This window comes from Apodemus sylvaticus, chromosome 3, assembly GCF_947179515.1.
Source record: "Apodemus sylvaticus chromosome 3, mApoSyl1.1, whole genome shotgun sequence".
Classification (NCBI taxonomy): Eukaryota; Metazoa; Chordata; class Mammalia; order Rodentia; family Muridae; genus Apodemus; species Apodemus sylvaticus.
The window spans coordinates 104,413,456-104,439,113 of NC_067474.1; the positions used below are offsets into that span (position 1 = coordinate 104,413,456).

Here is a 25,658-nt window from a genome sequence, read left to right on the forward strand (position 1 = left end):
TTACAGCAAGCCTTGGTCGCCAAAGGGTTACAGATAGCGCCGGAAAAGGTTCAGATCCAGAAGCCATATAATTATCTGGGTTTTAAACTTACAGACCAGGCAATTTTTTCCCAGAAGATAATCATCCGCAGGGACAATTTGAAAACTTTAAATGATTTTCAGAAGTTATTGGGTGACATTAATTGGCTTTGGCCGTATTTAAAGCTTACAACAGGAGAATTGCAACCTTTATTTGATATTCTTAAAGGGGATGCTGATCCAACGTCTCCTAGGTTATTAACTTCAGAAGGACTTTTGGCTTTACAGACAGTGGAGAAAGCTATTGAAAATCAATTTGTTACCTATATAGATTATTCTTTACCTCTGCATCTGCTAATTTTTAATACTACTCACTCGCCTACAGGTTTATTATGGCAAAAGGCTCCTCTGATGTGGATTCATTTGAGGGTGTCTTCAAGGCGTAATATTTTGCCATATTTTGAGCCAGTGGCCCAAGTAATTATGCTTGGTAGAAAGCAGGCGCTAACTTATTTCGGCAAGGAGCCGGACGTTATTATACAACCTTACAGTGTAAATCAGGATGAATGGCTAAAACAGCATAGCACAGATTGGCTGCTAGCTCAGATTGGTTTTAAAGGGTGTATAGACAATCATTATCCTCAAGACAAGTTAATAAAGTTTTTTAATATGCATGAGGTTGTATTTCCTAAAATGACATCTCTACGGCCGTTGCAGAGTGCACTCCTAATTTTCACAGACGGCTCGTCTAAAGGAAAAGCCGGATATTGTATTAACAATCAACAGGTGGTCGTAGAAACGCCTGGGTTATCCGCTCAGTTATCAGAGCTTACAGCAGTGCTGTGTGTTTTTCAAACTGTAAATAGTACGTTTAATCTTTTTACTGACAGTGCTTATGTTGCATTTTCTATACCGCAATTAGAAACCTGTGGCACGTTTAATTTTAATATGCCAGCTGGATCCTTGTTTTCACAATTGCAAGGTATCATTCTTGCTAGGAAAAATCCTTTTTATATAGGACACATCAGAGCCCACTCGGGTCTTCCTGGACCTCTGGCTCAGGGTAATGAGTGCATTGACAAGGCGCTAATAAGACAAGCCTTGGCACTCATACCCGTAGAATTGGCAAAACGTGATCATGATAAATTTCATCTTTCTAGTCATACGTTGAGACTCCGTCATAAGATCACAAAGGAACAAGCTAGAATGATTGTAAAGCAATGCCCCAATTGTCTCACTTTAGCACCAGTGCCCCACTTAGGGGTTAATCCACGTGGCCTTATGCCCAATCAAATTTGGCAAATGGATGTAACTCACTATGCAGAATTTGGGAAATTAAAATTTATACATGTTTGTATTGATATGTGCTCGGGACTTATTTTTGCTTCCCTGCATAAGGGAGAAGCCTCTAAAAATGTAATTGATCATTGTTTACAAGCCTTTAATACCATGGGATTACCCAAGGTCATTAAGACAGACAATGGACCAGCCTACACTGGTAAGAACTTTATCTCATTTTGTAAGGAATTTAATATAAAACTTAAAACTGGAATTCTTTATAATCCAATGGGGCAAGGAATCGTTGAGCGTGCCCATCGCACCCTTAAAAATTGGCTTATTAAAACTAAGAAGGGGAATTTATATCCTCCCACGTCTCCTAAATCACATCTTGCCTTTGTTTTATTCGTTTTAAATTTTCTCCAAATGGATGCTAAAGGTCAGTCTGCTGCAGACCGACACTGGCATCCAGCTACTTCCAATTCCTACGCCATGGTTAAGTGGCGGGATCCTTTAAATAATACATGGAAAGGCCCAGACCCTGTTTTGATCTGGGGAAGAGGGTCTGTTTGTGTTTTCTCCCAGGAAGAAGACGGAGCACGTTGGTTACCAGAGAGATTGGTAAAACAGGTAAATTCCACCCCCAAAACTGTTGGTAAGTATAATTAATTCAAAAGGCTGTTTTTCAAGCCCCTTCCCATTTACTTGGGAAGGTATAGTTCCTTTGTGTTCTTGCAAATTAAGTTGCAAGCCAGGCCTCTTGCCTGAGGCCACTGAATTTCAATTAAACTAAAACCGGTTTGAGTTTCCAAGACTAACCAAACAGGTTGTTCTCTTAATATCCTTTTATATTTCAAGCAGATAACACTCAGAAGACGAAATTCCTTCAGCGATGGCTCCAGGTTGAGGATGGGTAGTATTATAGCCAGCCAGCGCTTATCCGGAGAGAATTTACTCTGCTAGTGGAATCCTCAGAGAGGAGGCTGCATGGTACTTGGAACTATGCATGTTTGTTAATATAACAAACATGGGCATCAGTTGAGGTGCGAGGCGAGGCACTGCAAGGGAAAGGGAAAAAAATCCTGGCTCCGAGTTTCCCTGAAAAGCATGCCCAGCTGCATGGGGGTTTGACATCGAAAGACTGTCCTTGAAAAAAATAGCGGTCTATTCCCCCCCCCCTGAAAAAGATGTCCGTAACGCTTAAGGGGGCTAGGGCCTCTGCTTTCACTCACTGATGAATGCCTGTCATCCATTGGATGAACTTAATTATTTCCACTGAGTTGTTTAAAATTAATAATTAAGGGGGAATTGTCTCCTCCCACCACCCATTCCCCCCCCCCCCCCCCCCCCGGCAACTAAGCTGGCTGGCAGCTCCCAAACTCTTCCGATCGCTACCTCCCTCCCGCCTTTGTTCCTGTGAACAATAGGCTCCGCACCTCGACTACTGACACCACCCCCAAGGCAGTGTTTACCTGACTCGCCAGTCTGAAGGCAGGCGACCTGCTGAGACCTGGAGCCAGGAGAATTCACAGGAACGCCTTTGAAGCGACCGACTTCTGGGGGGGGTGGTCGATCCCCCAAAATACTATATAACTTGCCTTAAATTTATTAAAACCAGACTTGACCGGAATTCCCGAGTTGACTCATGTCTCTCCGCCTCCCTGTCCCTGTAACCTCAAAATTCGCTTAACAGGTAACCCGGTTCACATGTAGCTGCTGGCAGACTACATATATAGATGCATTCCATAACTTGTTTTTTATTGGACATTTCATTTATTTACATTTCAAATGTTATGCCTTTCCTGGTTTCCCCTCCAAAAGACTCCATCCCCTCCCCCTCTAATTCCCCCTACTTTTATGAGGTTGCTCTCCCCAAGGACCCATATACTCCCTCCTCACTCCCCTAACATTGCCACACTTGGGGCATAGAACCTTCATAGGACAAAGGCCCTTCTGCTTTTCCTTGGGGGGGGTGGGGGGGCAGTGTTTCTCTGTACAGCACTGGCTGTCCTGGAAATCACTCAGTAGACCAGGATAGCCTCGAACTCAGAAATCCCCCTGCAACTGCCTCCAAAGTGCTGGGATTAAAGGCATGTGTTATCACTGCCTGGGGTTTTTGGTTTTGTTTTTTGTTTTGTTTTGTTTTGTGTGTGTGTGTGTGTGTGTGTGTGTGTGTGTGTGTTTAATCAGGCAATCCTTTGGTACAAAAACAAATGGAGCCATGGCTCCCTTCCATGTGTAGTCTCTGGGCTTTAGTCACTGGGAGCTCTGCAGGGTCTGGCTCATTGATATTGTTGTTTTGCCTATGCAGTTGCAAACTTCTTCAGCTCCTTGGATCTTTTCTCTAACTCCATCATTGGGGTCCCTGTGTTCAGTCCAATGGTTCCCTGCTAGCAACAGCATCTGTATTTGTCAGGCTCTGGCAGATCTTCTCAGGAGACAGCTATATCAGGCTTCTGTCAGCAAGCACTTCCTGGCATCTACTATAGTGTCTGGGTTTGGTGACTGCATATGGTATGGATTCCCATGTAGGGCAGTTTCTGGATGGCCTATCCTATAGTCTTTGATTAACTCTTTGTCCCTTTATTTCCTTTGGTTTTTTTTCCCCCAAAACCTCTTTTGAAGAAAAGTTTATTTAAATCCATTAGCTACTTTTTTTTAAATTTCATATATTTATTTACAATTCGAATGATTTCCTCTTTTCTGGCCTCCCACTCCCAAAAGTCCCATAAGCCATCTTCCCTCCCCCTGATCTCCCATCCACCCCTTCCCACTTCCCTGTTCTGGTTTTGCCTATATTGCTACACTGAGTCTTTCCAGAACCAGTCCACTCCTCCTTTCTTCTTGTACATCATTTGATGTGTGGATTATGTTTTGGGTATTTCAATTTTCTAGGCTTATATCCACTTATTAGTGAGTGCATACCATGATTAATCTTTTGAGACTGGGTTACCTCACTTAGTATGATGTTCTCCAGCTCCATTCATTTGTCTAACAATTTCATGAATTCATTGTTTCTAATGGCTGAATAGTACACCATTGTGTATATATACCACATTTTTTTATATCCATTCTTCCGTTGAGGGAAGACTTTCTATGACTCCTTCTATTTCTCCACATCCTTGCCAACAACTGCTGTCTCCTGAGTTTTTAATCTTAGCCACTCTGACTGGGATAAGGAGAGCCGGAGGTGAATAAATCCTGGACTGTTAAAAATAAAGATTAAATAATAATAATGATCATAATCATGAAAACTGATAAACAGAGACATTCAACCTCTGCAACTGAACAAGTAGTAGATTCTTACTCTAGTAGACCACATGAAACCATTGTTGTTTTAGGGTTAGCACAACCTATAAGCCATTATAACAAACCATTGCCTTTATAAATGTATAGAAAGACTCATTGTATAAGTTCTGCTTCTAGCCAGGTTGTGATGGTGCACACACACAGTACGTATTAGGGTATGGATTCAATAAATAATCTCGGTCTGACTGAGTTTGGTGATTGTGTGTTTTCTGCATCAACTCTCAATCCCCAAACTCCATGGCCCCTAAATATCTTCCAAAGCATTAGTACTTGGGTGAATGTTTTACATTACTAAGTTCAGATGCAGCACTAGTTACAGTCTTAGTTATCTCTGAAAAACAGCTTCTTTATGTTCTCAGAAAACACTGCTCTGAAGATTTCAAATCAGTAAAATGGCCTCTTTTTATCACTATTAATTTCTTAGCTCTACTAGCCAGCATTGTCCCTGTAATCCATTCTATATTTGAATGTAAAGCTAGAGCCAGAGGGCTAAAGTTCTTGCAATTTGCTACTTGCTGTGGCTGGAACATCTCTCCCTTATTCTATTAAATTCTTCACTGTTTATGATTTTCTGTCCTGGCACTTGTTTTGTAAACTCACTTTGAACTCAGAGATCTGCATGTTCCTATCAACTGAGTTCTAGGAGTAAAGGTATATATCACCGTGTCTGGTCTGAAGCATTAATTTTTAAACATGGAACTGCTTCAGTACTAGGGTGGCCTTGAACTCTGCCTGCCTCTATCTCCTGAGTGCGCGGATTAAATGCATATACTACAATGCCTGCACCTAATGTCCAACACATATAAAGAACTCATGAACAATAGTGATGTGGAAATATTACTGATCCTCCAAAGACCAGACAGCATCAGATCTGATGCAACACACAGCAGGATCTTTAATCTATTTAAGTTAGTTTCCACCCAACTCTTCCACCTATCACTGCCCCACCATCAAAGAGGGTTTTGGTGGTGGCAGACCCATGAATATTTTTCAGGGAAAGGCTTTGTAGTAAGCAGCAAGCAGAGTGTACATGTGTAAGCATCGGATTGGAAAGCTACTGTGGCCTTTAACATAATTGCCTGGTGCTGGGAGTCATATCATAAACTTAATTTCTGCTCTACTCTGTATTGGTCATCATTAGGCAAGTGGTAGGCTTGTCACCTGAAGAGCAGGTTTGTTAGGGAAATAATCTGGAGATGTTGGTCTTGTTGAGTCTGTAAAATGCAAAAGCTCATCTTGTTGGAATTGCCATAGAGAATGGAACTAGGGTCCAGTTTCATTAGGGATCAACTTGGAGACTGGACATTGGCACCAGCCTGTTAGTTTACCTGAGTTTAAAATTAGGTCAGGGTCTCTAAAATGGAGTCTGAACTTAAAATATTTGATTTCTTAAGGCTAAACTGCAAACAACAAAACAACACAATCAAAAAATGGAGTATAGAACTAAACAGATAATTCACAACAGAAGACTATTGAAGGGATGATAAGCACTTAAATATATGTTCAAAGTTCTTAGTCATCAGGGAAATGCAAATAAAAACAACAATGAGATTCTACCTCATACCAATCAGAATGCGTAAAATCAAAAACTCAGGTGACAGCAATGCTGGCAAGGATGTGGAGAAAGCAAAACACTCCTCTATTTCTGCTGGAATTGAAAATTTATACAACCACTCTGGAAATCAATCCTGAGGTTCCTCAGAATATTGGAAATAGATCTACCTGAAGACCAAGCTATAGCACTCTTGGGCTTATACCCAAAAGTTGCCGCACCATGTTACAGCAGCACTTGTTCCACTATGTTCATATTTGCCTTATTTGTGATAGCCAGAAGCTGGAACAAATCCAGATGTCGTCCAGCAAAAGAATGGATACAGAAAATGTGGTTTAAGTACACGTTGAAATACTACATAACTATTAAGAATGAGGACATCCAGAGATTTGCAGGTAAATGGATGGAAATAGAAAATACTATCCTGAGTAAAGTAACTCAAACCCCAAAAACATGCATGGTGTGTTCTCAGTAATAAGAGGATGTAATCCAAAAAATGTGCAGAATTCCTAGGGTACAATCCACAGAACTCAAGAAGGTTAACAAACCGAAGTCAGAATTCCTCAGTTCCACTTAGAAGGGAGAACAAATCAATCACAGAGAGCAGAGGCAGGGAGGGGACAGGGTGAGAGAGGGACAGTGAGGGGGAAGGGGGAACAAGATCAGGTATTGGGTGGCAGGGGGAACAATGCTGAAGCCCTAGGGGCAACAGTAAGAATGGAAACAAGCAGGCTCAAGAGGTGGAGGTGGGGGACACTCTAGAATGTATCAGACACCAGGGAGGAAAGAAACTCTCAGGACTCAAAGGGAGGGACCTTAGCTGAACTGCCCATAAGTAGGGAGAGGAAACTTCTAGAAAGGAGGAAACTCCTGAAGAAAGACATGGCATCAAGTGGAGAAATGTGGTTGCCATCCACAGTCAAATGCTCTCACGCTGAATTGTTCCTATCTGAAAGAATTACAAGGACAGAAATGGGGAAATGACTGAGCAAAAGAGTTCTAGCAATAAGCTCAAATTCTGATCCAGCTCAGTGGAACACCCCAAGTGCTGACACTAATACTGGTATGCTTACAAATAGGGGCGCCTATCCTGAGTGTCTTCTGAAATGCCCAACAAGCAGCTGAGTCAGATGCAGATCGTTATATCCAACCAATCTACAGAAGCTGGTGATCGCTGAGATGGAATTAGGAAGTAGCTGAAAGAAACTGTGGCAAGGGTTGATCCCATATGAGGACAAGCAGGCTCAACTAACCTTGATTCCTGGGAAATCTCTGACACTGAGCCACCAACTAGGGAGCATTAACCAGCTGATAGGAGGCCCCCCACCTATATTCAGCAGAGGACTGCCAGGTCTGGACTCAGTCAGAGAAGATGTAACTATCTCTTGACAGACTTGGAGCCCCAGAGTGTGGGAAGGTCTTATGTGGTACTGTGAGGTCATCCTCATAAAGACAGGAGTGGGTGGGAAATTTGGTACGTGGAATAATCAGTGGGTAGAGCTGGAGGGGAATAAAGCCTGGACTGTTAAAATAAAGATTAAATAATCATAATGATCATAATCATAAAAACTGTTCAACTGAGACATTCAACCTCTGCAACTGGACAAGTAGTAGATTCTTACTCTAGTAGACCACATGGAACCATTGTTGTTTTAGGGTTAGCACAACCTATAAGACATTATAAGAAATCATTGCCTTTATAAATGTATAGAAAGACTTATTGTATAAGTTCTGTTTCTAGCCGGGTGGTGGTGGTGCACATCTGTAATCCCAACACTCTAGGAGGAAGAATCAGGTCAATTTCTGAGTTCAAGGCCAGCCTGCTCTGCAGAGTAAGTTCCAGGATAGCCAGGGCTATACAGAGAAACCCTGTCTCAAAACAAACAAACAAACAAACAAACAAACAAAAAACAAAAAACAAAACAACAAAACAAAACAAAACAACAACAACAACAACAACAACAACAACAACAAACAAGTTCTGCTCCTCTAGAGAATCCTGACAAATACAGAAGGTAAAGCAAAGAAAGAGATCTTTAGCAAGTATACTTGGGAATACTGGAATACTGAGGTATTGCAGCCATCTGATGGTAATCATCAGAAATGAAAGTATAACGTGCTGGGGTATACTCGACTTTTAATGTTTCTAGGGAGCTGAAACCACATTTTTCTGAGGTCAAGGTTGTGATGTGTACTCTTGGTTACCACTTGAAAATATCTAGATAAAACAAGTATCAACAAAGGAGGACACATCTCTGAGATATTTTCTGATTGAATTTTGTTAATGATTTCTAGGCAAGAAAGGAGGGTGGAAGACATACACCCTTAATCCAGTTCCTAAACCAGGATGACACACCTTTAATCCTGGACACGCCTTCTGTTGGACAGTGGAAGACATATACCCTTAATCCAGATCCTAAGCCAGGATGACACACCTTTAATCCTGGACACGCCTTCTGGTGGATGGGACATACACCCTTAGTCCAGATCCTAAACCAGGATGACACACCTTTAATCCTGGACACGCCTTCTGCTGGAGGTATATATATAAGGACATGGAAGCATGAAGATTTACCCATTTTTCAGCTTCTCCTCAACTTGTTCACACATCCATCCCTACACTGGCATTGGAGACAAATGCTTCCAGTTTGCAGCCTATAAAGAACATCTGAGACTCTCTAGTGGGACTGCAAAAGTAAAAGACTGTTAAAGTTTTTATCTTCAGGTAACCACTGCTGGATTAGTAGGACTGCACTCTGTAAGTACTTCCAAAAATTCCCTTTATGGCATGTATATATAGATACATTCCATAACTCGTTTTTTATTGGACATTTTATTTATTTACGTTTCAAATGTTATGCCTTTCCTGTTTCCCTTCCAAAAAACTCCATCCCTTCCCCCCTCTATTTCCCCATCCTTCTATGAGGTTGCTCTCCCCAAGGAACTAATACTCCTTCCTCACTCCCCTAACATTGCCACACTTAGGGCATAGAAACTTCAGAGGATAAAGACCCTTCTGCTTTTCTTTAGGGGGGGGCAGTGTTTCTCCTTATAGCACTGGCTGTCCTGGAACTCACTATGTAGACCAGGCTAGACTTGAACTCAGAAATCCCCCTGCATCTGCCTCCAAAGTGCTGGGATTAAAGGCAATTGATATCATTGCCTGGGGTTTTTTGTTTTTGTATTTTGTATTGTTTTGTTTTAGTGTGTGTGTGTGTGTGTGTGTGTGTTTAATCAGGCAATCTTTTGGTACAAAAGCAGATAGAGCCATGGCTCCCTTCCATGTGTAGTCTCTGGTTGGGGCTTTGGTCCCTGGGAGCTCTGCAGGGTCTGGTTCATTGATATTGTTGTTTTGCCTATGCAGTTGCAAACTTCTTCGGCTCCTTGGATCTTTTCTCTAACTCCATCTTTGGGGTCCCTGTGTTCATTCCAATGGTTCCCTGCTAGCAACAGCATCTGTATTTGTCAGGCTCTGGCAGATCCTCTCAGGAGACAGCTATATCAGGCTCCTGTCAGCAAGCACTTTCTTGGCATCCACTATAGTGTCTGGATTTGGTGACTGCATATGGTATGGATTCCCAAGTAGGGCAGTTTCTGGATGGCCTTTCCTGTGGTCTTTGATTAACACTTTGTCCCTTTATTTCCTTTTTTTTCCCAAGACCTCTTTTGGAGAAAAGTTTATTTAAATCCATTAGCTAGTTTTTTTTTTTTTTTTTAAATTGGTATATTTATTTACAATTCAAATGATTTCCCCTTTTCTGGCCTCCCACTTCCAAAAGTCCCATAAGCCATCTTCCTTCCCCCTGATCTCCCATCCACCCCTTTCCAATTCCCTGTTCTGGTTCTGCCTATACTGCTACACTGAGTCTTTCCAGAACTAGTCCACTCCTCCATTCTTCTTGTACATCATTTGACATGTGGATTATGTTTTGGGTATTTCAATTTTCTAGGCTAATATCCACTTATTTGTGAGTGCATACCATGATTAATCTTTTGAGCCTGGGTTACCTCACTTAGCATGATGTTCTCCAGCTCCATTTATTTGTTTAAGAATTTCATGAATTCATTGTTTCTAATGGCTGAATAGTACTCCATTGTGTATATATACCACATTTTTTTATATCCATTCTTCCGCTGAGGGATACCTGGGTTCTTTCCAGGTTCTGGCTACTATAAATAGGGCTGCTATGAACATAGTGGAACAAGAATCCTTATTACCTGCTGGGGAATCCTCTGGGTATATGCCCAGGAGTAGTATAGCAGGATCCTCCAGAAGTGACATGTCCCGTTTCCTGAGGAACCGCCAGACTGATTTCCAGATTGGTTTTACCAATTTGCAACCACACCAGCAGTGGAGGAGTGTTCCTTTCTCCACATCCTGGCCAACATCTGCTGTCTCCTGAGTTTTTAATCTTAGGCACTCTGACTGGGGTAAGGTGAAATCTCAGGGTTGTTTTGATTTGCATTGGAGAGGAACAATTTTTGGGTTTAAATTTTGTTGATAGGTAAGTTGCCCATCTCTCAATAGGAGGTTGTGCTTGACCTCTGGTTATGGGTTCTATAGTTTCTTACTATACTTTTTTTCGGTATGTCAGTTAATAGTATCCTCATTGGGTCCTGGGAGCCCCTCGCTTCCCTGGCTTCTGAGACTTTCTGGTGGCTCCTCCATGTTTTCCATCCTCCATTGATATACACTCTCTTCAAATTCTGAAGATCTATACGTCTACTGTCTCTTCCCATACCTGATGCTGCCCCCCTTTATATCCCTTCTACTTTCTCTCTTTCTCCTTAGATCCATAACATGCTCTACCTCCCTTGATTATTTTATTCTCCCTTTTAAGAAAGACTGAATTATTCACGCTTTGGTCTTCCTTCTATTAAAGCTTCAAAAGACCTGGGAATTGAATCTTGAGAATGCCAACCACCTTGCCTAATTCTCAATTTATGAGAGACTACATACCATTTTTGTCCTTTTGTGATTGGTTTAGCTCACTCAGGATAATATTTTCTAGTTCCATCCACTTCCCTGAGAATTTCCTGGAGTCATTTTTGAGTACAACACCATGGTGTCAATGTATGACATTCACTGTATCCATTTCTTTGTTGAGGGATATCTGGATTGTTTCCAGCTTGCAGCTATTAAAAATAATGCTGCAATTAACATAGTGGATCATATATCGTTGTTATATATTGGGGCATCTTTTGGGTATATGCCAAGGAGTTGTATAGCTGGGTCCTCAGGTAGTACTATTTCCAATTTTTTGAGGAACTGCCAGACATATTTCCAGGTTTGTTGTACCATCTTGTGATCCCAACAGCAATGGAGGAGTGATTCTCTTTCTCCAAGTCCTTTTCAGCATCTGCCATCACTTCAGTTTTTGATCTTAGCCATTCTGATTGGTAAGAGGTGGAGTCTCAGGGTTGTTTTGATTTGCATTTCACTGATGACTAAGGATATTGAACATTTCTTTAGGTGATTCTTGGCCATTTGAGATTCCTCAGTTAAAAATTCTGTTACTCTCTGTAACCCATTTTTAATAGGGTTATTTTGTTCTCTGTGTTCTAATTTATTTATTGAATATATACTATATATACTATATTGAATAGATAGAGAGAGACTGGGCAGGCATGACTTATCCTTGATTTTGCTGAAATTGCTTCAATTTTCTCGCCGTTTAGTTTGATCTTGGCTACTGGTTTGCTTTTACTAGGTTTAGGTGTGAGCCTCTTTCTAGAGCTCAAGAGTTGTTCTGATTCTTCAGATTTATCTTTGAGAAAGACCAGGGTAAATCCTACCACCTACTATGTCACTACTTAGGGCATGAAGAAAAGTCCAGTTTTGTCCTGCTTAGACTTATGAAAAAGATTTCAAGGAAACTTTCTACATTTTGCCACATGTTTCAGTCAATATTTGGATGATTTTATTCTCTTCCCATAATTGTTATTATTATTTAATAATCATAAACAAAAATATAGAATTTTTTATTTATAAATTTATAAATTTAAAAAATATAAAATATTTTAAAACTGAGGGATGTTGAATGGTATCAAGTAGAGAGTACCCTGCAGCTATGTTATATGATAATGTTAAGAAATAGAGACCTAAGCCAGTTTTCAGGCAAATATTTTCCATCTCTGCAAGTTAGAGGCAAAAGAATTCTCATTTTGAGACTAGATTGAAGTAGTAAAAGACTTTTAAAAAACCAAGTTGCCTTGTAACATCTTGGAATCTTCTTGGTGGGAGGAGGTCCCCAGTTTCCTGGGAGAGGGCTGGATGTTGAGCAGAACACCTAATAAGTGTTTTAATCAGTGATGCTTTTGTAAAGATACCATCACAAAACACCAGAGGATACTTTTTAGAGCATTTTCTAATTGATGAAAAGGTGAAAGATTGTACTAGCAGTTGCCAAGTTTTAATTTCATGTATTACAAGTTTCTGAATTAATTTCAAAAGTATACCTATCCATCCAAACTTTACACTTATTTTTTCAATCTACATGTTGTGACAAATCATATTGATGGTAATGATGAAGATGATAATTATGATGATGATATGATTTCTATTTTTCTTTCACTATTCTCTTTCTCTCCTTTCTTTGTTTCTTTGTTTCTTTCTTTCTTAAATATTTGATTTCATCACTCCATTTTTTAAATTTAAAATTAGATTTTTCTTTCATTTTGTCCATCCTTAGACCAGGTTCCATGAGCTGTGTGGATATAATCCTAGACAATGTGGTCCTATTGTCAGTTTGCTGACAGTGAACCTGTCTCTTTGCATTAGTCTATATTATTTGAGTAACTTGATGGGACCCCATAGAAGAAGAATACTAGAGAATGCAGCAGATTCCTTCCTCAGGAAGACTTGCCTGGATTCAAAATTGGCCACACCAGGTCATGTATTGAGATTCCCATTATTGAGATTACCATCATATGCACTATAACTCTCCATTGCAAGAGGTTTCAACAACACCATACAATATTATATTAATTTACAATCTTCATCCAAAACAACCCTCACATGAATTCTACTACTGCTTTACAAACCCACCACAATTGCCCCCAAAAATCCTATACCACATTCTCTTCCAAGATGGATGAGTACAATATTGAAGGTGCGCATTGGCCATTAAGTAAATGGTAGTAGGCAAGCTAACACACAAGAACCTAAGAGGCTGGTTACCTGGGAGCACCTTCTGAGTTCTATGAGCCTGGGATGAAATGTTTAAACAAGCTCTCTAGATATGAGGCCCTACCCACTGAAAGGTATGGTCTACCAAATCATAGAATCATAACTTCTGACCACCTCAGGATGAGTTTTACACAAGGAGACCTCAGAGCAATAGAGTTGAATTTTACTTGACCATTCCACATTCATCAGAACCAAAGAACGTGTGAAGCCCTGGCATCCAGCACACATTTTCAGCCTTCTTTCTACCATGTAACTTCTGTCTGTCCACTGAATGTGTGTATTCTCAAGGACTTTAAGCTCTCACAGTGGCATATCTAGTTCAGCCCAGTGTTCTCCTTTTCCCAACAGTGTAAGAACATGGAGAGTTCCTACACCTTCTGTGAAGCCTATATGGAGATGGCAGAAAACACAGTTGCTTCCCAGCCAGGATCCTGGAATACCCAACCTTCCCCTATGGAGTCCAGCCAGCTTATTTCAGGTCAGAGCTCAGATATGCCTACCTGGAAACAAACAGTGATGGCATCAACATCCTGTAGCAACCAAGATGCAGCCTGTACTCTGAGTTCAACAGCACACCTGGGAGAAGCCAATGATTTCCTGTTTGGAGAGCCAAGTGAGACCTCTTTTTGGTACCAGCAAGTTGTGTCTGCTGAGCAGAAAATCTCCCCTGCAGGCCCTCAGCACATGCAGCTCAACAGCACCCCGAAGACATGCCTTTCTCATTCCCAGAAGAGAGCAGAACTTGACACCAGGGATACTCTCTACAATGAAGGCTACTGGAAGAGGACAATGAACTCTGACAAGACTCTCTTGTTCACAAATACAGAAATGTGTTTGAATCCCAGGATTAACTTTGGTAATCATCAAAAGGTGCTTTCAGGAAGTCATGCTCTCCAGGACCCAAATGTAGATCACTCCCTTGCTTCTAAACATGACCAGATTTTCAGTGGTGAACATGAGATGCCTTTCCATGGTAACCAGACCAACTACAATCAGGTGACACCAAGGAATGGAGGGCATCTGACTCTCTATGGGAATCAGATGACATCACCCAGTTATACACAGGCCCTTTATCCCAATCAAATCATAACATCCTTTTCTGAACAGAATCGTTTTAGGAATCACCAGGAGAGCCCAGTAGCTGACAATGAATACTATGGAGATCAGATGATACTGCCAAATGGAAACCAGGTATTCTCTGAGCCTCAGATGAGAATTAACTGTGACCAAACAAATGACCAAATGAAATCCTTCAGTGTTCAGAATGTCTCCAAAGATCAAGAGAATCTCCTCAGTGGTGAGCACTCCCTCTCTGGGTATCATTCATCAGGGTACAGATGTGACCTGGATTTGACTGTGAATCACCAGGTATCAATTTCAATTGCTGGCCAGTCTTTCTATGAGTTTCAGAAAGAGACTTCCAGTTTTGACACAACTCTTCATGGGTATAAGAGGACAACATACAGTCCAGAAGAGAACCTGGCTAGCCATTCAGAGACAAGTCCCAGTTCTGAAGAGATATTCTATTTGGGTCAGATAAAGACCTCTTTTGATGAAAATGTCTGCCCAAGTCAGAATGGAACACCCAATCTGGAAGGAAGCCTTGATTGGCAGGTGACTTCACTTAGTCCCCAAGCCTCATATGTGGATGAAAACCCTTATCCTTCAAGTTCCCCTTTGGTCCAAAGACAACCTCAGGAAAACTCTTCAGCTTCCAGTTTGGTCCAGGTACAACATGCAGAGATGAAGTTAGACACCAAGACCAAGAGCCCAGTGTCCCGGAAGAACCCTCATCCTTTGAAGAGCTTCGCCTGTACCTACCAGGATTGTCAGAAATCATACAAAAAGTCTCACCACCTCAAAAACCACATGAAGAAACACACACGTCAGAAGGATTATGCCTGTGATGAGCCTGGATGCAAATGGAAATTCTTCCGCTCAGAAGATCTCAAGAGACACAAGCAAAAGCACAGTGGGGAGAGGCCCTACCCCTGTGACATGTGCAACAAAAGCTATTCCAGACCCGATTATCTCAAAAAGCATCAGAGGATCCATCTTCAAACATCACCCACCACTGCAACCTGAATGCCCACTCCCCTCCCCATACCATATCATATTACACTAACATATTTCTTCCTTCTTCTCAGTCACCATACCTGACCACTAATCAAGTACTTTGGGGATAATAGTGGGCCCCAGCAATGGACTCACTCAAATATTCCCAGCAGATTTTTTTTCAAGGAAAGCAGAGATGTAATGACAAACGTGTAGCTAGCCTGAATCAAAATTGTATACACTGAAATTTTATTATCAATTAAACATAAAATTATAAATACTTTAAAAAGTAGGGAACTTTTCATTGTCTCAGTTCACATTCCTGAATTTGAAATCAAATGCCATGTTCATAATAGGAAGACATAATAACTTCAGTGTGTTCAAAAAATGTTTGCTTGAAAATCACTAAAAGTGATAAACATGCTGCCTCCAACTCAAATATTCACAAAACACATGTGTGACAAAGGAAGTGAAAAATCTCAATATTATGAAAATCCAACAGTCCAATTGAACTAGATGTGGAGATATTTCCCTGAAGAAATTTAGGTGAATTCAGACAAGTGAAGAAGAGTCATTGTGCTTGCCCAATGCAAAATCTCAAATTAAAACCACACTCATGTATCATCATATACAATGGCAAATACAAAAACAAAACAAACACACAACTTTCCTTCAGCCAAATTGAAAATCCTAAAGATAGACTATATTCTGGGTAATGCACCATTTTACACATTCCAGAGGACAAAACAACAAACCAGAAATTGACTCCATCAGATAGATCAGTGGCCGGGCCTGTGAGACTTTTTGTTTTTCTTTTGTATTTATTGTTTAAATTTTTATTAGATATTTATTTTATTTACATTTCAAATGTTATCCCCTTTCCACTTTTTCCCTCTTTTTCCCTCACTTTTCCACATGTGCAAGGACTTTTCCTCTCATTGACACCTGACCACCCCATCCTCTGCTACATATGCAACTGGGGCCATTGGTCCCTCCATGTGTACTCTGTGGTTGGTGGCTAAATCCCTAGGAGCTCGGGGAGTCCTGATTTGTTCTTGTTGTTGTTCCTCCTATGGGGCTGTAAACCCCATCAGCTCCTAGGGTCCTTTCTCTAGCTCCTCCATTGTGAAGCCTGTGCTCAGTTCAATGGTAGGCTAAGAGCATCCACACTGTATTTGGCAGGCACTGGCAAAACCCCTCAGAAGACAACTATATCAGGCTCCTGTCAGCTAGAACTTCTTGGCATCCACAATAGTGTCTGGGTTTGGTAATTGTATATTGAATGGATCCCCAGATATGGCAGTCTCTGGATGGTTTTCCTTCAATCTTCTACACACTGTCTCTGTATTTCCTCCCATAGGTATTTTGTACCCCTTTTAAGAAGGACCAAAGTGTCCACACTTTGGTTTTCCTTCTTCTTGAACTTCATGTGGTCTCTATTATATCTTGGGTATTCCTGCCTTCTGGGGCAATATTCACTTATCAGTGAGCATACCATATGTGTTCTTTAGTGATTGACTGGTTTAAGTCACTCAGAATGTTATTTTCAAGCTCCATCAGTTTGCCTAAGAATTTCATGAAGACATCGATTTAATAGCTAAGTAGCACTCCATTGTTTAAAGGTACCACATTTTCTGTATCCATTCCTCTCTTGAGGGACATCCTGGCTCTTTCCAGGTTCTGTCTGTTATAAATAAACCTGCTATGAACCTAGTGGAGCATGTGTCCTTATTACATGTTGGAGCAACTTCTGGGTATATGCCCAGGAGTGTTATATCTGGGTCCTCAGGTACTACTATGTCCAATTTTCAGACGAACTGCCAAACTGATAAATAAATAAATGGAAATCTAACTACTGAGAAAAAGTTAGCAACTGAAATTTCATTTAGACACACTAAAAGAGATCAATCTGTTTTCTTCAGTGGAGTCACACCAGTCAGATCAAGCACTACAGGGAAGGCCTCATGTACAGAAGTAGGTGACTTACCAAAAATGGGTTACATGTTGTTTTGCATGTGTGTGTGTGTGTTTTTTTTTAATTACAGGTTAGTTTTCTTTGTTCTTTTTTTGATGCTTTTGATTTTTTTTTTTTTTGGTGTGTGTGTGCATTAATTTTTTTGTTTTTTCTTTGGAGAAGGAACTTAAAAGTTGGGTGGGTAGGAACAGGAATAGAATCTGGAAGGAGTTAGAGGAGGAAAAGAATATCTTAAAAATATATTTAGATTTAAAAATGTTTTAAATTATGAAGTATATTATGAAAATAGAATATGTGTAGTTCAATGTATTTTAATTACAAGGCAATTAATAAAAGTGCTGTTATATCTGTGATGAGTTTTCTTCCTTGAATATTTATTTTTATTTAATGACTTATTTATTAAATTTCTCTATTAAAAATAAATACAATATATCCCTACATTCATTGAAGTTAAAGAATTACATGAAATTCTGACAGTACAATGGTATGAATGATTGTCAAATTATATATGAAAAAAGATTGTAATTATTTATTAGTAATAGTAGATGGAAAACACCATATAGTCTTTAAGCAATTAATGAAAAAACAGGCAACAACAACAATAACAGAACATGCAAAGCCATTGAGATAAGAGATATTAGTGTCCTGTCCAGAACTTCCAGGCTAACAGAATAGGTTTGATGGGAAGAAGTGATTCCAACAATGCAGCTACAGAGACATGATGTCACAGAGAGGAATTTGGTCTTGTAATATCAACAACATTTTTTCCTCCACTGGATATTTTCTTTATTTACATTTCAAGTGTCATCCCCTTTCCAGGTCTCCTCTCTGGAACCCCTATCCCATCCCTCCTCCTCCTGCATCTCCACCACCCACACACCCACTACTGCCTTTCTGCCCTGGCCTTCCCCTATATTAGGGCATGAAATCTCTCAGGCACAAGGGCTGTTTCTTCCACTTATGTCCAACAAGGCCATCTTCTGCCACTTATGTGGGCAGAGCCATGGGATCCTCCATGTGTACTCTTTGCTTGGTGGTCCAGTCCTGAGGAGCTCCTAGATATCAAAACTCTTAAGTCTGTTAAATATAAAGTTTCAAATCTTAGATAGAGTAATAAAGCAAGAAAAAGGGATACAGGGAATACAATAAGAGGGAAGAAGTCAAATAATATCTATTTGCAGGTAACATAAACTTATACCCCCCAAAAAAAGGAAAAAAAAAAGAAGACAGTAAACACCTGAGAATAAAACTCTTAAACCTAGGGAGAGAGAGATGGTTCACTGGTTATGAGAATTTGCTGTTCTTGCAGAAGAATAGAGTTTGTTCCTAGAATGCATAGGATGTCTCATTATGCCCTGTATCTACCGTTCAAGGCAATCCAAAGCCCTCTTCTAGCTTTCTTGGGCATTGAATGCATGTAGTATACACACATTAACACAGACAAATCACTCTTGTATGTAAAAAAAAAACAGTAAATGATGAAATATTCATTTTCTAAAACATATAAAAGTAACACACAGGTCAAACAGGATATATATATATATATATATATATATATATATATACACACACACACACACACACACAAACATACACACACATATGTCTGTATGTAGCAACACTTAATGTAATAAAAGAGGACATAAATTTGAAAGAGATAAAATATATATGAGAGAGATTTGAGGAAGGAAAGAAAACGGAGTAAGAAATGATGTACTGATGTTGTACATCAAAACAAAAACAAATACTAAAAAGAGAATATGTTACAGCTATTAAACACATTCTGCAAATTATCAAGATAAAATTCAACACACACACACACACATAAAACCAAAAAATAAAACCCCCACACAATAGTCTTCTTAGCGAATAACAAAACACATTGAAAATAAATCCTATTCACAATAGTCTTTAAAGAGTGGCAATAGGAACATTTCTGGGTTAAAAACATTGAGATGCCTGTGTGACCCCATCCTTCCACCAGGAGCCTTTCCTGTCCAAAGGAAGAACAGAGGGAAAGGAACAGGGATTGAAAGACTGGCCTTCCTGGGACTGCCCAAGCAGGGGATCCATCATGTCTGCAGATGACAAACCAAACACTCCTGCAGTCAAGACTCACCTGCTGACAGTAAACTAGTATGATAGATCCTTGGGAGGTCAGGTCAGCAACTGATCAATACAGATATGGATGCTTGGAGCCATACTGAGCTCAGGGAACCTGGTGATGGAGCTGACAGAACAGGAGGAGCAGAGGGAGATTGCAACATTGTTGGAAGAACAATATAGGCTTGCATAACTACCCAGTTCTCCCAGAGTCTAGACCATCTACTAGGGAATGAACTTGAAGGTATCGATGGCACCAGATACATGTGTAGCAGAGCATGGACTTGCCTGACAGCAATGGGAGGAGAGGACCTTGGACCTGGGGAAGTTTAATGCCCCAGTGTATGGGTATACTGCAGCAGTAGGCTGGGAAGAATGTAGAGGGGTGGGGGGTGGGGGTGGGACGGGAGATGTGGGATGGCAAGATTATGGAAAGGTTACTGGGAAGAGGGATATCATGGGAAAGTTGTTTAGTGAAAGGGTGACCAGCAAGTGTGATATCATTATCATTATCCAAATGCTTCCTAGAGGGAACTGGTATCCCAGGATTTCTGACACACAGGCTTGTGGGAGGGACAAGCCACAGGAAGAGAGAGAAAGACCAACTAACACCAGGGATAACTAGTTGTCAAGAGGCAAGTACAGGAACATAAGCAACAGAACCCAAAGCTACTTGGCATATGCAAAGTATCAGAACCCATTTTTTTTCCACCACAGTGATTCCAGGAAACACCAACGAATCATAAAAGCAAGACTCTTATTTAAAATCACATCTCATGATAATGATTCAGGACATTAAGCAGGACATAAATATCTCAGTCAAAGAAATACAGGACAACAGTACCTGAACTGCAACTGTACACAGGATCAGGCATAGCACTGGGGGATTAACAAAAAACACAGGCATGGGTCATTCTGTAAGGAGAATGCCAAAGCTTTAATGTGAGTCCAGCAATATATATACTAGAGGCCAGGGAAGGGAACAGGAAAAATCAATTATAGCCATAAGCCAGGCAGCTGGGAAGTCCATACAACACCAGGCAGGAGGGCAGGAATCAAGCTAAGCCATGGGATGTTTTGCTCTCAAGAAACCTGTGCAAACAGCTCATCTGGGGGCATTGAGCCAAGCTCCCTGGTTCCCAACAACAGGAAAACCCAGTTAAACAGTTAGAAGCCCTTAAAGAGGAAACACAAAAACCCCTTAAAAAACACAGGAAAGCACAATCAAGCAGATGAAGGAATTTAGCAAAACCATATACGATCTCAAACACGAAATAGAAACAGTAAAGAAATCTCAAAGAGAGACCACCATGGAGATAGAATACCTAGGAACTAGATCAGGAGATAAAGATACAAGCATCATCAACAAAATACAAGAGATAGAAGAGAGAATCTAGGGTGCAGAACATTACATAGAAAACATTGTCACAAGAGTCAAAGAAAATGCAAAATCTAAAAAGCTCCTAAGCCAAAACATCTGGGAAATCCAGGACACAATAAAAAGAAAAAAAACCTAAGAATAATAGGTATAGAAGAAACTGAAGATTCCCAGTTTAAAGGGCCAGTAAATATTTTCAACAACATTATAGAAGAAAACTTTCCTAACCTATAGAAATAGATGCCCATGAACATACAAGAAGCCTACAGAACTCCAAAAAGACAGGACCAGAACAGAAATTCTTCATGTCACATAATACTCAAAACACAAAATGCAAGAATGAATATTAAAAGCAGTAATGGAAAAAGATTAAGTAACATATAAAGGCAGAGCATTCAGGATTATACCAGACTTCTTGCTGGAGACTATAAAAGCCAGAAGATCCTGGGCAGATGTCATACAGAAACAAAGAAAATACTAATGACAGCCCATGCTACTATACCCAGCAAACTCTCAATTATCATAGCTGGAGAAATCAAGATGTTCCCTGATAAAAATATATTTAAACAACATCTTTCCATAAATAAAGACCTACAAAAGATAGTAGATGGAAACCTTTAACAAAAGATAAGAAACTACATGCTAGAAAAATGCAAGAAAATAATACTTTTTCAGCAAAGCCAAAATATAGCCACACAAACATAAACCTTCATCAACAAAAATAACAGGAAGCAACAATCAATAGTACTTAGTAAATATTTCTTAAGATCAATGGGTCAATTCCATAATAAACAGACATACACTAACAGACTGGATTCATAAACAGGACCCAGCATTTTGTTGCATACAGGAAAAGCATCTCAGTGTCAAAGAAAGTCACTACTTTAGAGTAAAGGACTGGAAAACAATCTTCCAAACATATGGTCCCAAGAAAGAAGCTGGAATAGCCATTCTTATGCTGCATAAAAACAATTTTCACCCAGGAGTTTTCAAAAAGTATGAGGAAAGACACTTTTCACTCAATTTTGAATATCTATGCACCGGATGCAAAGGTGACACATTCATAACAAAAATAATCTACTAAAGCTCAAAGTACACTTTGTACTTCACACAATAATAGTGGGAGCCTTCAACACCCCACTCTCATCAATGGACAGACCATGGAAACACAAATTAAACAGAGACACATTGAAGGTATCAGAAGTTATGGACCAAATGGATCTGACAGATATCGACAGGACATTTCATCCTAAAAAGAAAGAATACAACTTCTTTCCAGCACCTCATGGTACCTTCTCCAAAATTGACCATATAATTGTTCCCAAAACAGTCCTCAACAGATTCATCAGATCACCATTGACTAAGGCTTGTCTTCAATAGCAAGAAAAACATCAGAAAGCCCACATACCCATGGAAGCTAAACAATGCCCTACTTGATAATAACTTGGTCATGGAAGAAATAAAGAAATTAAAGACTTTTTAGAATTTAATGAAAATGAAAGCACAACATACCCAAATTTATGGGACACAATGAATGCAGTGTTAATAGGAAAACTCATAGTACTGAGTGCCTCCAAAAAGAAGCTGGAGAGCGCATACACTAGCAGCTGAACAGCACACCTGAAAGTTTTGAAACAGAAAGAACCTTATACACCCAAGAGGTGTAGAAGGCATGAAGTCATCAAACTTAGGGCTAACATGAATGAAGTTGAAACAAATAGAACTATACAAAGAATGAACAAGACCAGGAATTGGCTCTTAGAGAAAATCAAAAAGATAGATAAACCCTTAGCCAAACTAACTAAAAGGCACAGAGACAGTATCCAAATTAACCAAATAAGAAATGAAGGAGGAGATAACAATAGAAACTGAGGAAATTCAAAATATCATCAGAACCTACAACAAAATCCTATATTCAACAAAATTAGAAAATCTGGATGAAACTGATACTTTTCTAGACAGATTCCAAGTAACAAAGTTAAATCAGGATCAGACAAATCTTCAAAATAGTCCCATAATCCCTAAAGAAATATCAGCAGTCCTTAAAATATTTTTTGGTTTTTTTTTAGTTTTTTTTGTTTAAAATTTTTTTATTCGATATATTTTTTATTTACACTTCAAATGATTTCCCCCTTTCTAGCCCCCCTACTCCACAAAAGTCCCGTAAGCCCCCTTCTCTCCCCCTGTCCTCCCACCCACCCCTTCACACTTCCCCATTATGGTTTTGCTGAATACTGCTTCACTGAGTCTTTCCAGAACAAGGGGCCACTCTTCCTTTCTTCTTATACCTCATTTGATGTGAAGATTATGTTTTTGGTATTCCAGTTTTCTAGGTTAATATCCACTTATTAGTGAGTGCATACCATGATTCACCTTTTGAGTCTAGGTTACCTCACTTAGTATGATGTTCTCTAATTCCATCCATTTGCCTAAGAATTTCATGAATTCATTGTTTCTAATGGCTGAATAGTACTCCATTGTGTAGATATACCACATTTTTGCATCCACTCTTCTGTTGAGGGATACCTGGGTTCTTTCCAGCATCTGGCAATTATAAATAGGGCTGCAATAAACATAGTAGAGCATGTATCCTTATTACATGGTGGGGAATCCTCTGGGTATATGCCCAGGAGTGGTATAGCAGGATCTTCTGGAAGTGAGGTGCCCAGTTTTCGGGGGAACCGCCAGACTGATTTCCAGAGTGGTTGTACCAATTTGCAACCCCACCAGCAGTGGAGGAGTGTTCCTCTTTCTCCACACCCTCTCCAACACCTGCTGTCTCCTGAATTTTTAATCTTAGCCATTCTGACTGGTGAAAGGTGAAATCTCAGGGTTGTTTTGATTTGCATTTCCCTAATGACTAATGACGTTGAGCATTTTTTAAGATGCTTCTCTGCCATCCGAATTTCTTCAGGTGAGAATTCTTTGTTTAACTGTGTACCCCATTTTCTAATAGGGTTGTTTGGTTTTCTGGAGTCTAACTTCTTGAGTTCTTTATATATATTGGATATTAGCCCTCTATCTGAAGTAGGGTTGGTGAAGATCTTTTCCCAATTTGTTGGTTGCCGATTTGTCCTCTTGATGGTGTCCTTTGCCTTACAGAAACTCTGTAATTTTATGAGGTCCCATTTGTCAATTCTTGCTCTTAGAGCATACTCTATTGGTGTTCTGTTCATAAACTTTCTCCCTGTACCGATGTCCTCAAGGGTCTTCCCCACTTTCTTTTCTATTAGCTTCAGAGTGTCTGGCTTTATGTGGAGGTCCTTGATCCATTTGGATTTGAGATCAGTACAGGAGACATGGATGGATCAATTCACATTCTTCTGCATGCTGACCTCCAGTTGAACCAGCACCATTTGTTGAAAAGGCTATCTTTTTTCCATTGGATGTTTTCAGCCTCTTTGTCGAGGATCAAGTGGCCATAGGTGTGTGGGTTCATTTCTGGATCTTCAATCCTGTTCCATTGATCCTCCTGCCTGTCACTGTACCAATACCATGCAGTTTTTTTTTTACACTATTGCTCTGTAGTATTGCTTGAGGTCAGGAATACTGATTTCCCCAGACTTTCTTTTGTTGCATGAATAGTTTTAGCTATCCTGGGTTTTTTGTTATTCCAGATGAATTTGATAATTGCTCTTTCTAACTCTGTGAAGAATTGAGTTGGGATTTTGATGGGTTCTGCATTGAATCTGTAGACTGCTTTTGGCAAAAAACTATATTGTTTCTACCGATCCATGAGCATGGGAGGTTTTCCCTTTTTTGAGGTCTTCTTCCATTTCCTTCTTCAGAGTCTTGAAGTTCTTGTCATAAAGATCTTTCACATGTTTGGTAAGAGTCAACCCAAGATACTTTATACTGTTTGTGGCTATTGTGAAGGGGGTCATTTCCCTAATTTCTTTCTCAGCCTGCTTATCCTTTGAGTAAAGGAAGGCCACTGATTTGCTGGAGTTGATTTTATAACCTGCCACTTTGCTGAAGTTGTTTATCAGCTGTAGGAGTTCTCTAGTGGAGTTTTTTGGGTCACTTAGGTAGACTATCATGTCATCTGCAAATAATGATAGGTTGACATTTTCCTTTCCAATTTGTATCCCTTTGACCTCCTTATGTTGTCGAATTGCCTGAGCTAGTACCTCAAGTACAATATTGAAAAGATAAGGAGAAAGGGGGCAGCCTTGTCTGGTCCCTGATTTCAGTGGGATTGCTTCATGTTTCTCTCCATTTAGTTTGATGCTGGCTACCGGTTTGCTTATATTGCTTTTACTATGTTTAGGTATGGGCCTTGAATTCCTGTTCTTTCCAAGACTTTAAGCAAGAAGGATGCTGAATTTTGTCAAATGCTTTTTCAGCATCCAATGAAATTACCATGTGGTTTTGTTCTTTGAGTTTGTTTATGTAGTGGATTGCATAGATGGATTTCCGTATATTGAACCAACCGAGCATTCTCGGGATAAAGCCTACCATGGTGGATGATCGCTTTGATGTGTTCTTGGATTCGGTTGGCAAGAATTTTATTGAGTATTTTTGCATCGATGTTCATAAGGGAAATTGGTCTGAAGTTCTCTTTCTTTGTTGGATCTTTTTGTGGCTTTGGTATCAGCGTAATTGTGGCTTCGTAGAAGGAATTGGGTAGTGTTCCTTCTGTTTCTATTTTGTGGAATAGTTTGAAGAGTATTGGTGTTAACTCTTCTTTGAAGGTCTGGTAGAATTCTGCACTGAAGCCATCTGGTCCTGTGCTTTTTTTGGTTGGAAGACTTTCTATGACTCCTTCTATTTCTTTAGGCATTATGGGACTGTTTAGATG

At 39.9% G+C, this 25,658-nt stretch overlaps 1 protein-coding gene across 1 annotated transcript; it reads left to right on the forward strand.

Moving 5' to 3' along the window:
- Positions 1-13,736: 13,736 nt before the first annotated feature.
- Positions 13,737-15,431, forward strand: LOC127680000 (Kruppel-like factor 18). The gene has a single exon (XM_052175559.1). It carries the CDS (start codon positions 13,737-13,739, stop codon positions 15,429-15,431), a length of 1,695 nt encoding a protein of 564 aa, XP_052031519.1.
- Positions 15,432-25,658: the final 10,227 nt, after the last annotated feature.

Excerpts from the sequence above, each read along its gene's own strand:
- LOC127680000 (XM_052175559.1), top strand. The coding sequence starts at position 13,737 with ATGGAGATGGCAGAAAACACAGTTGCTTCCCAGCCAGGATCCTGGAAT.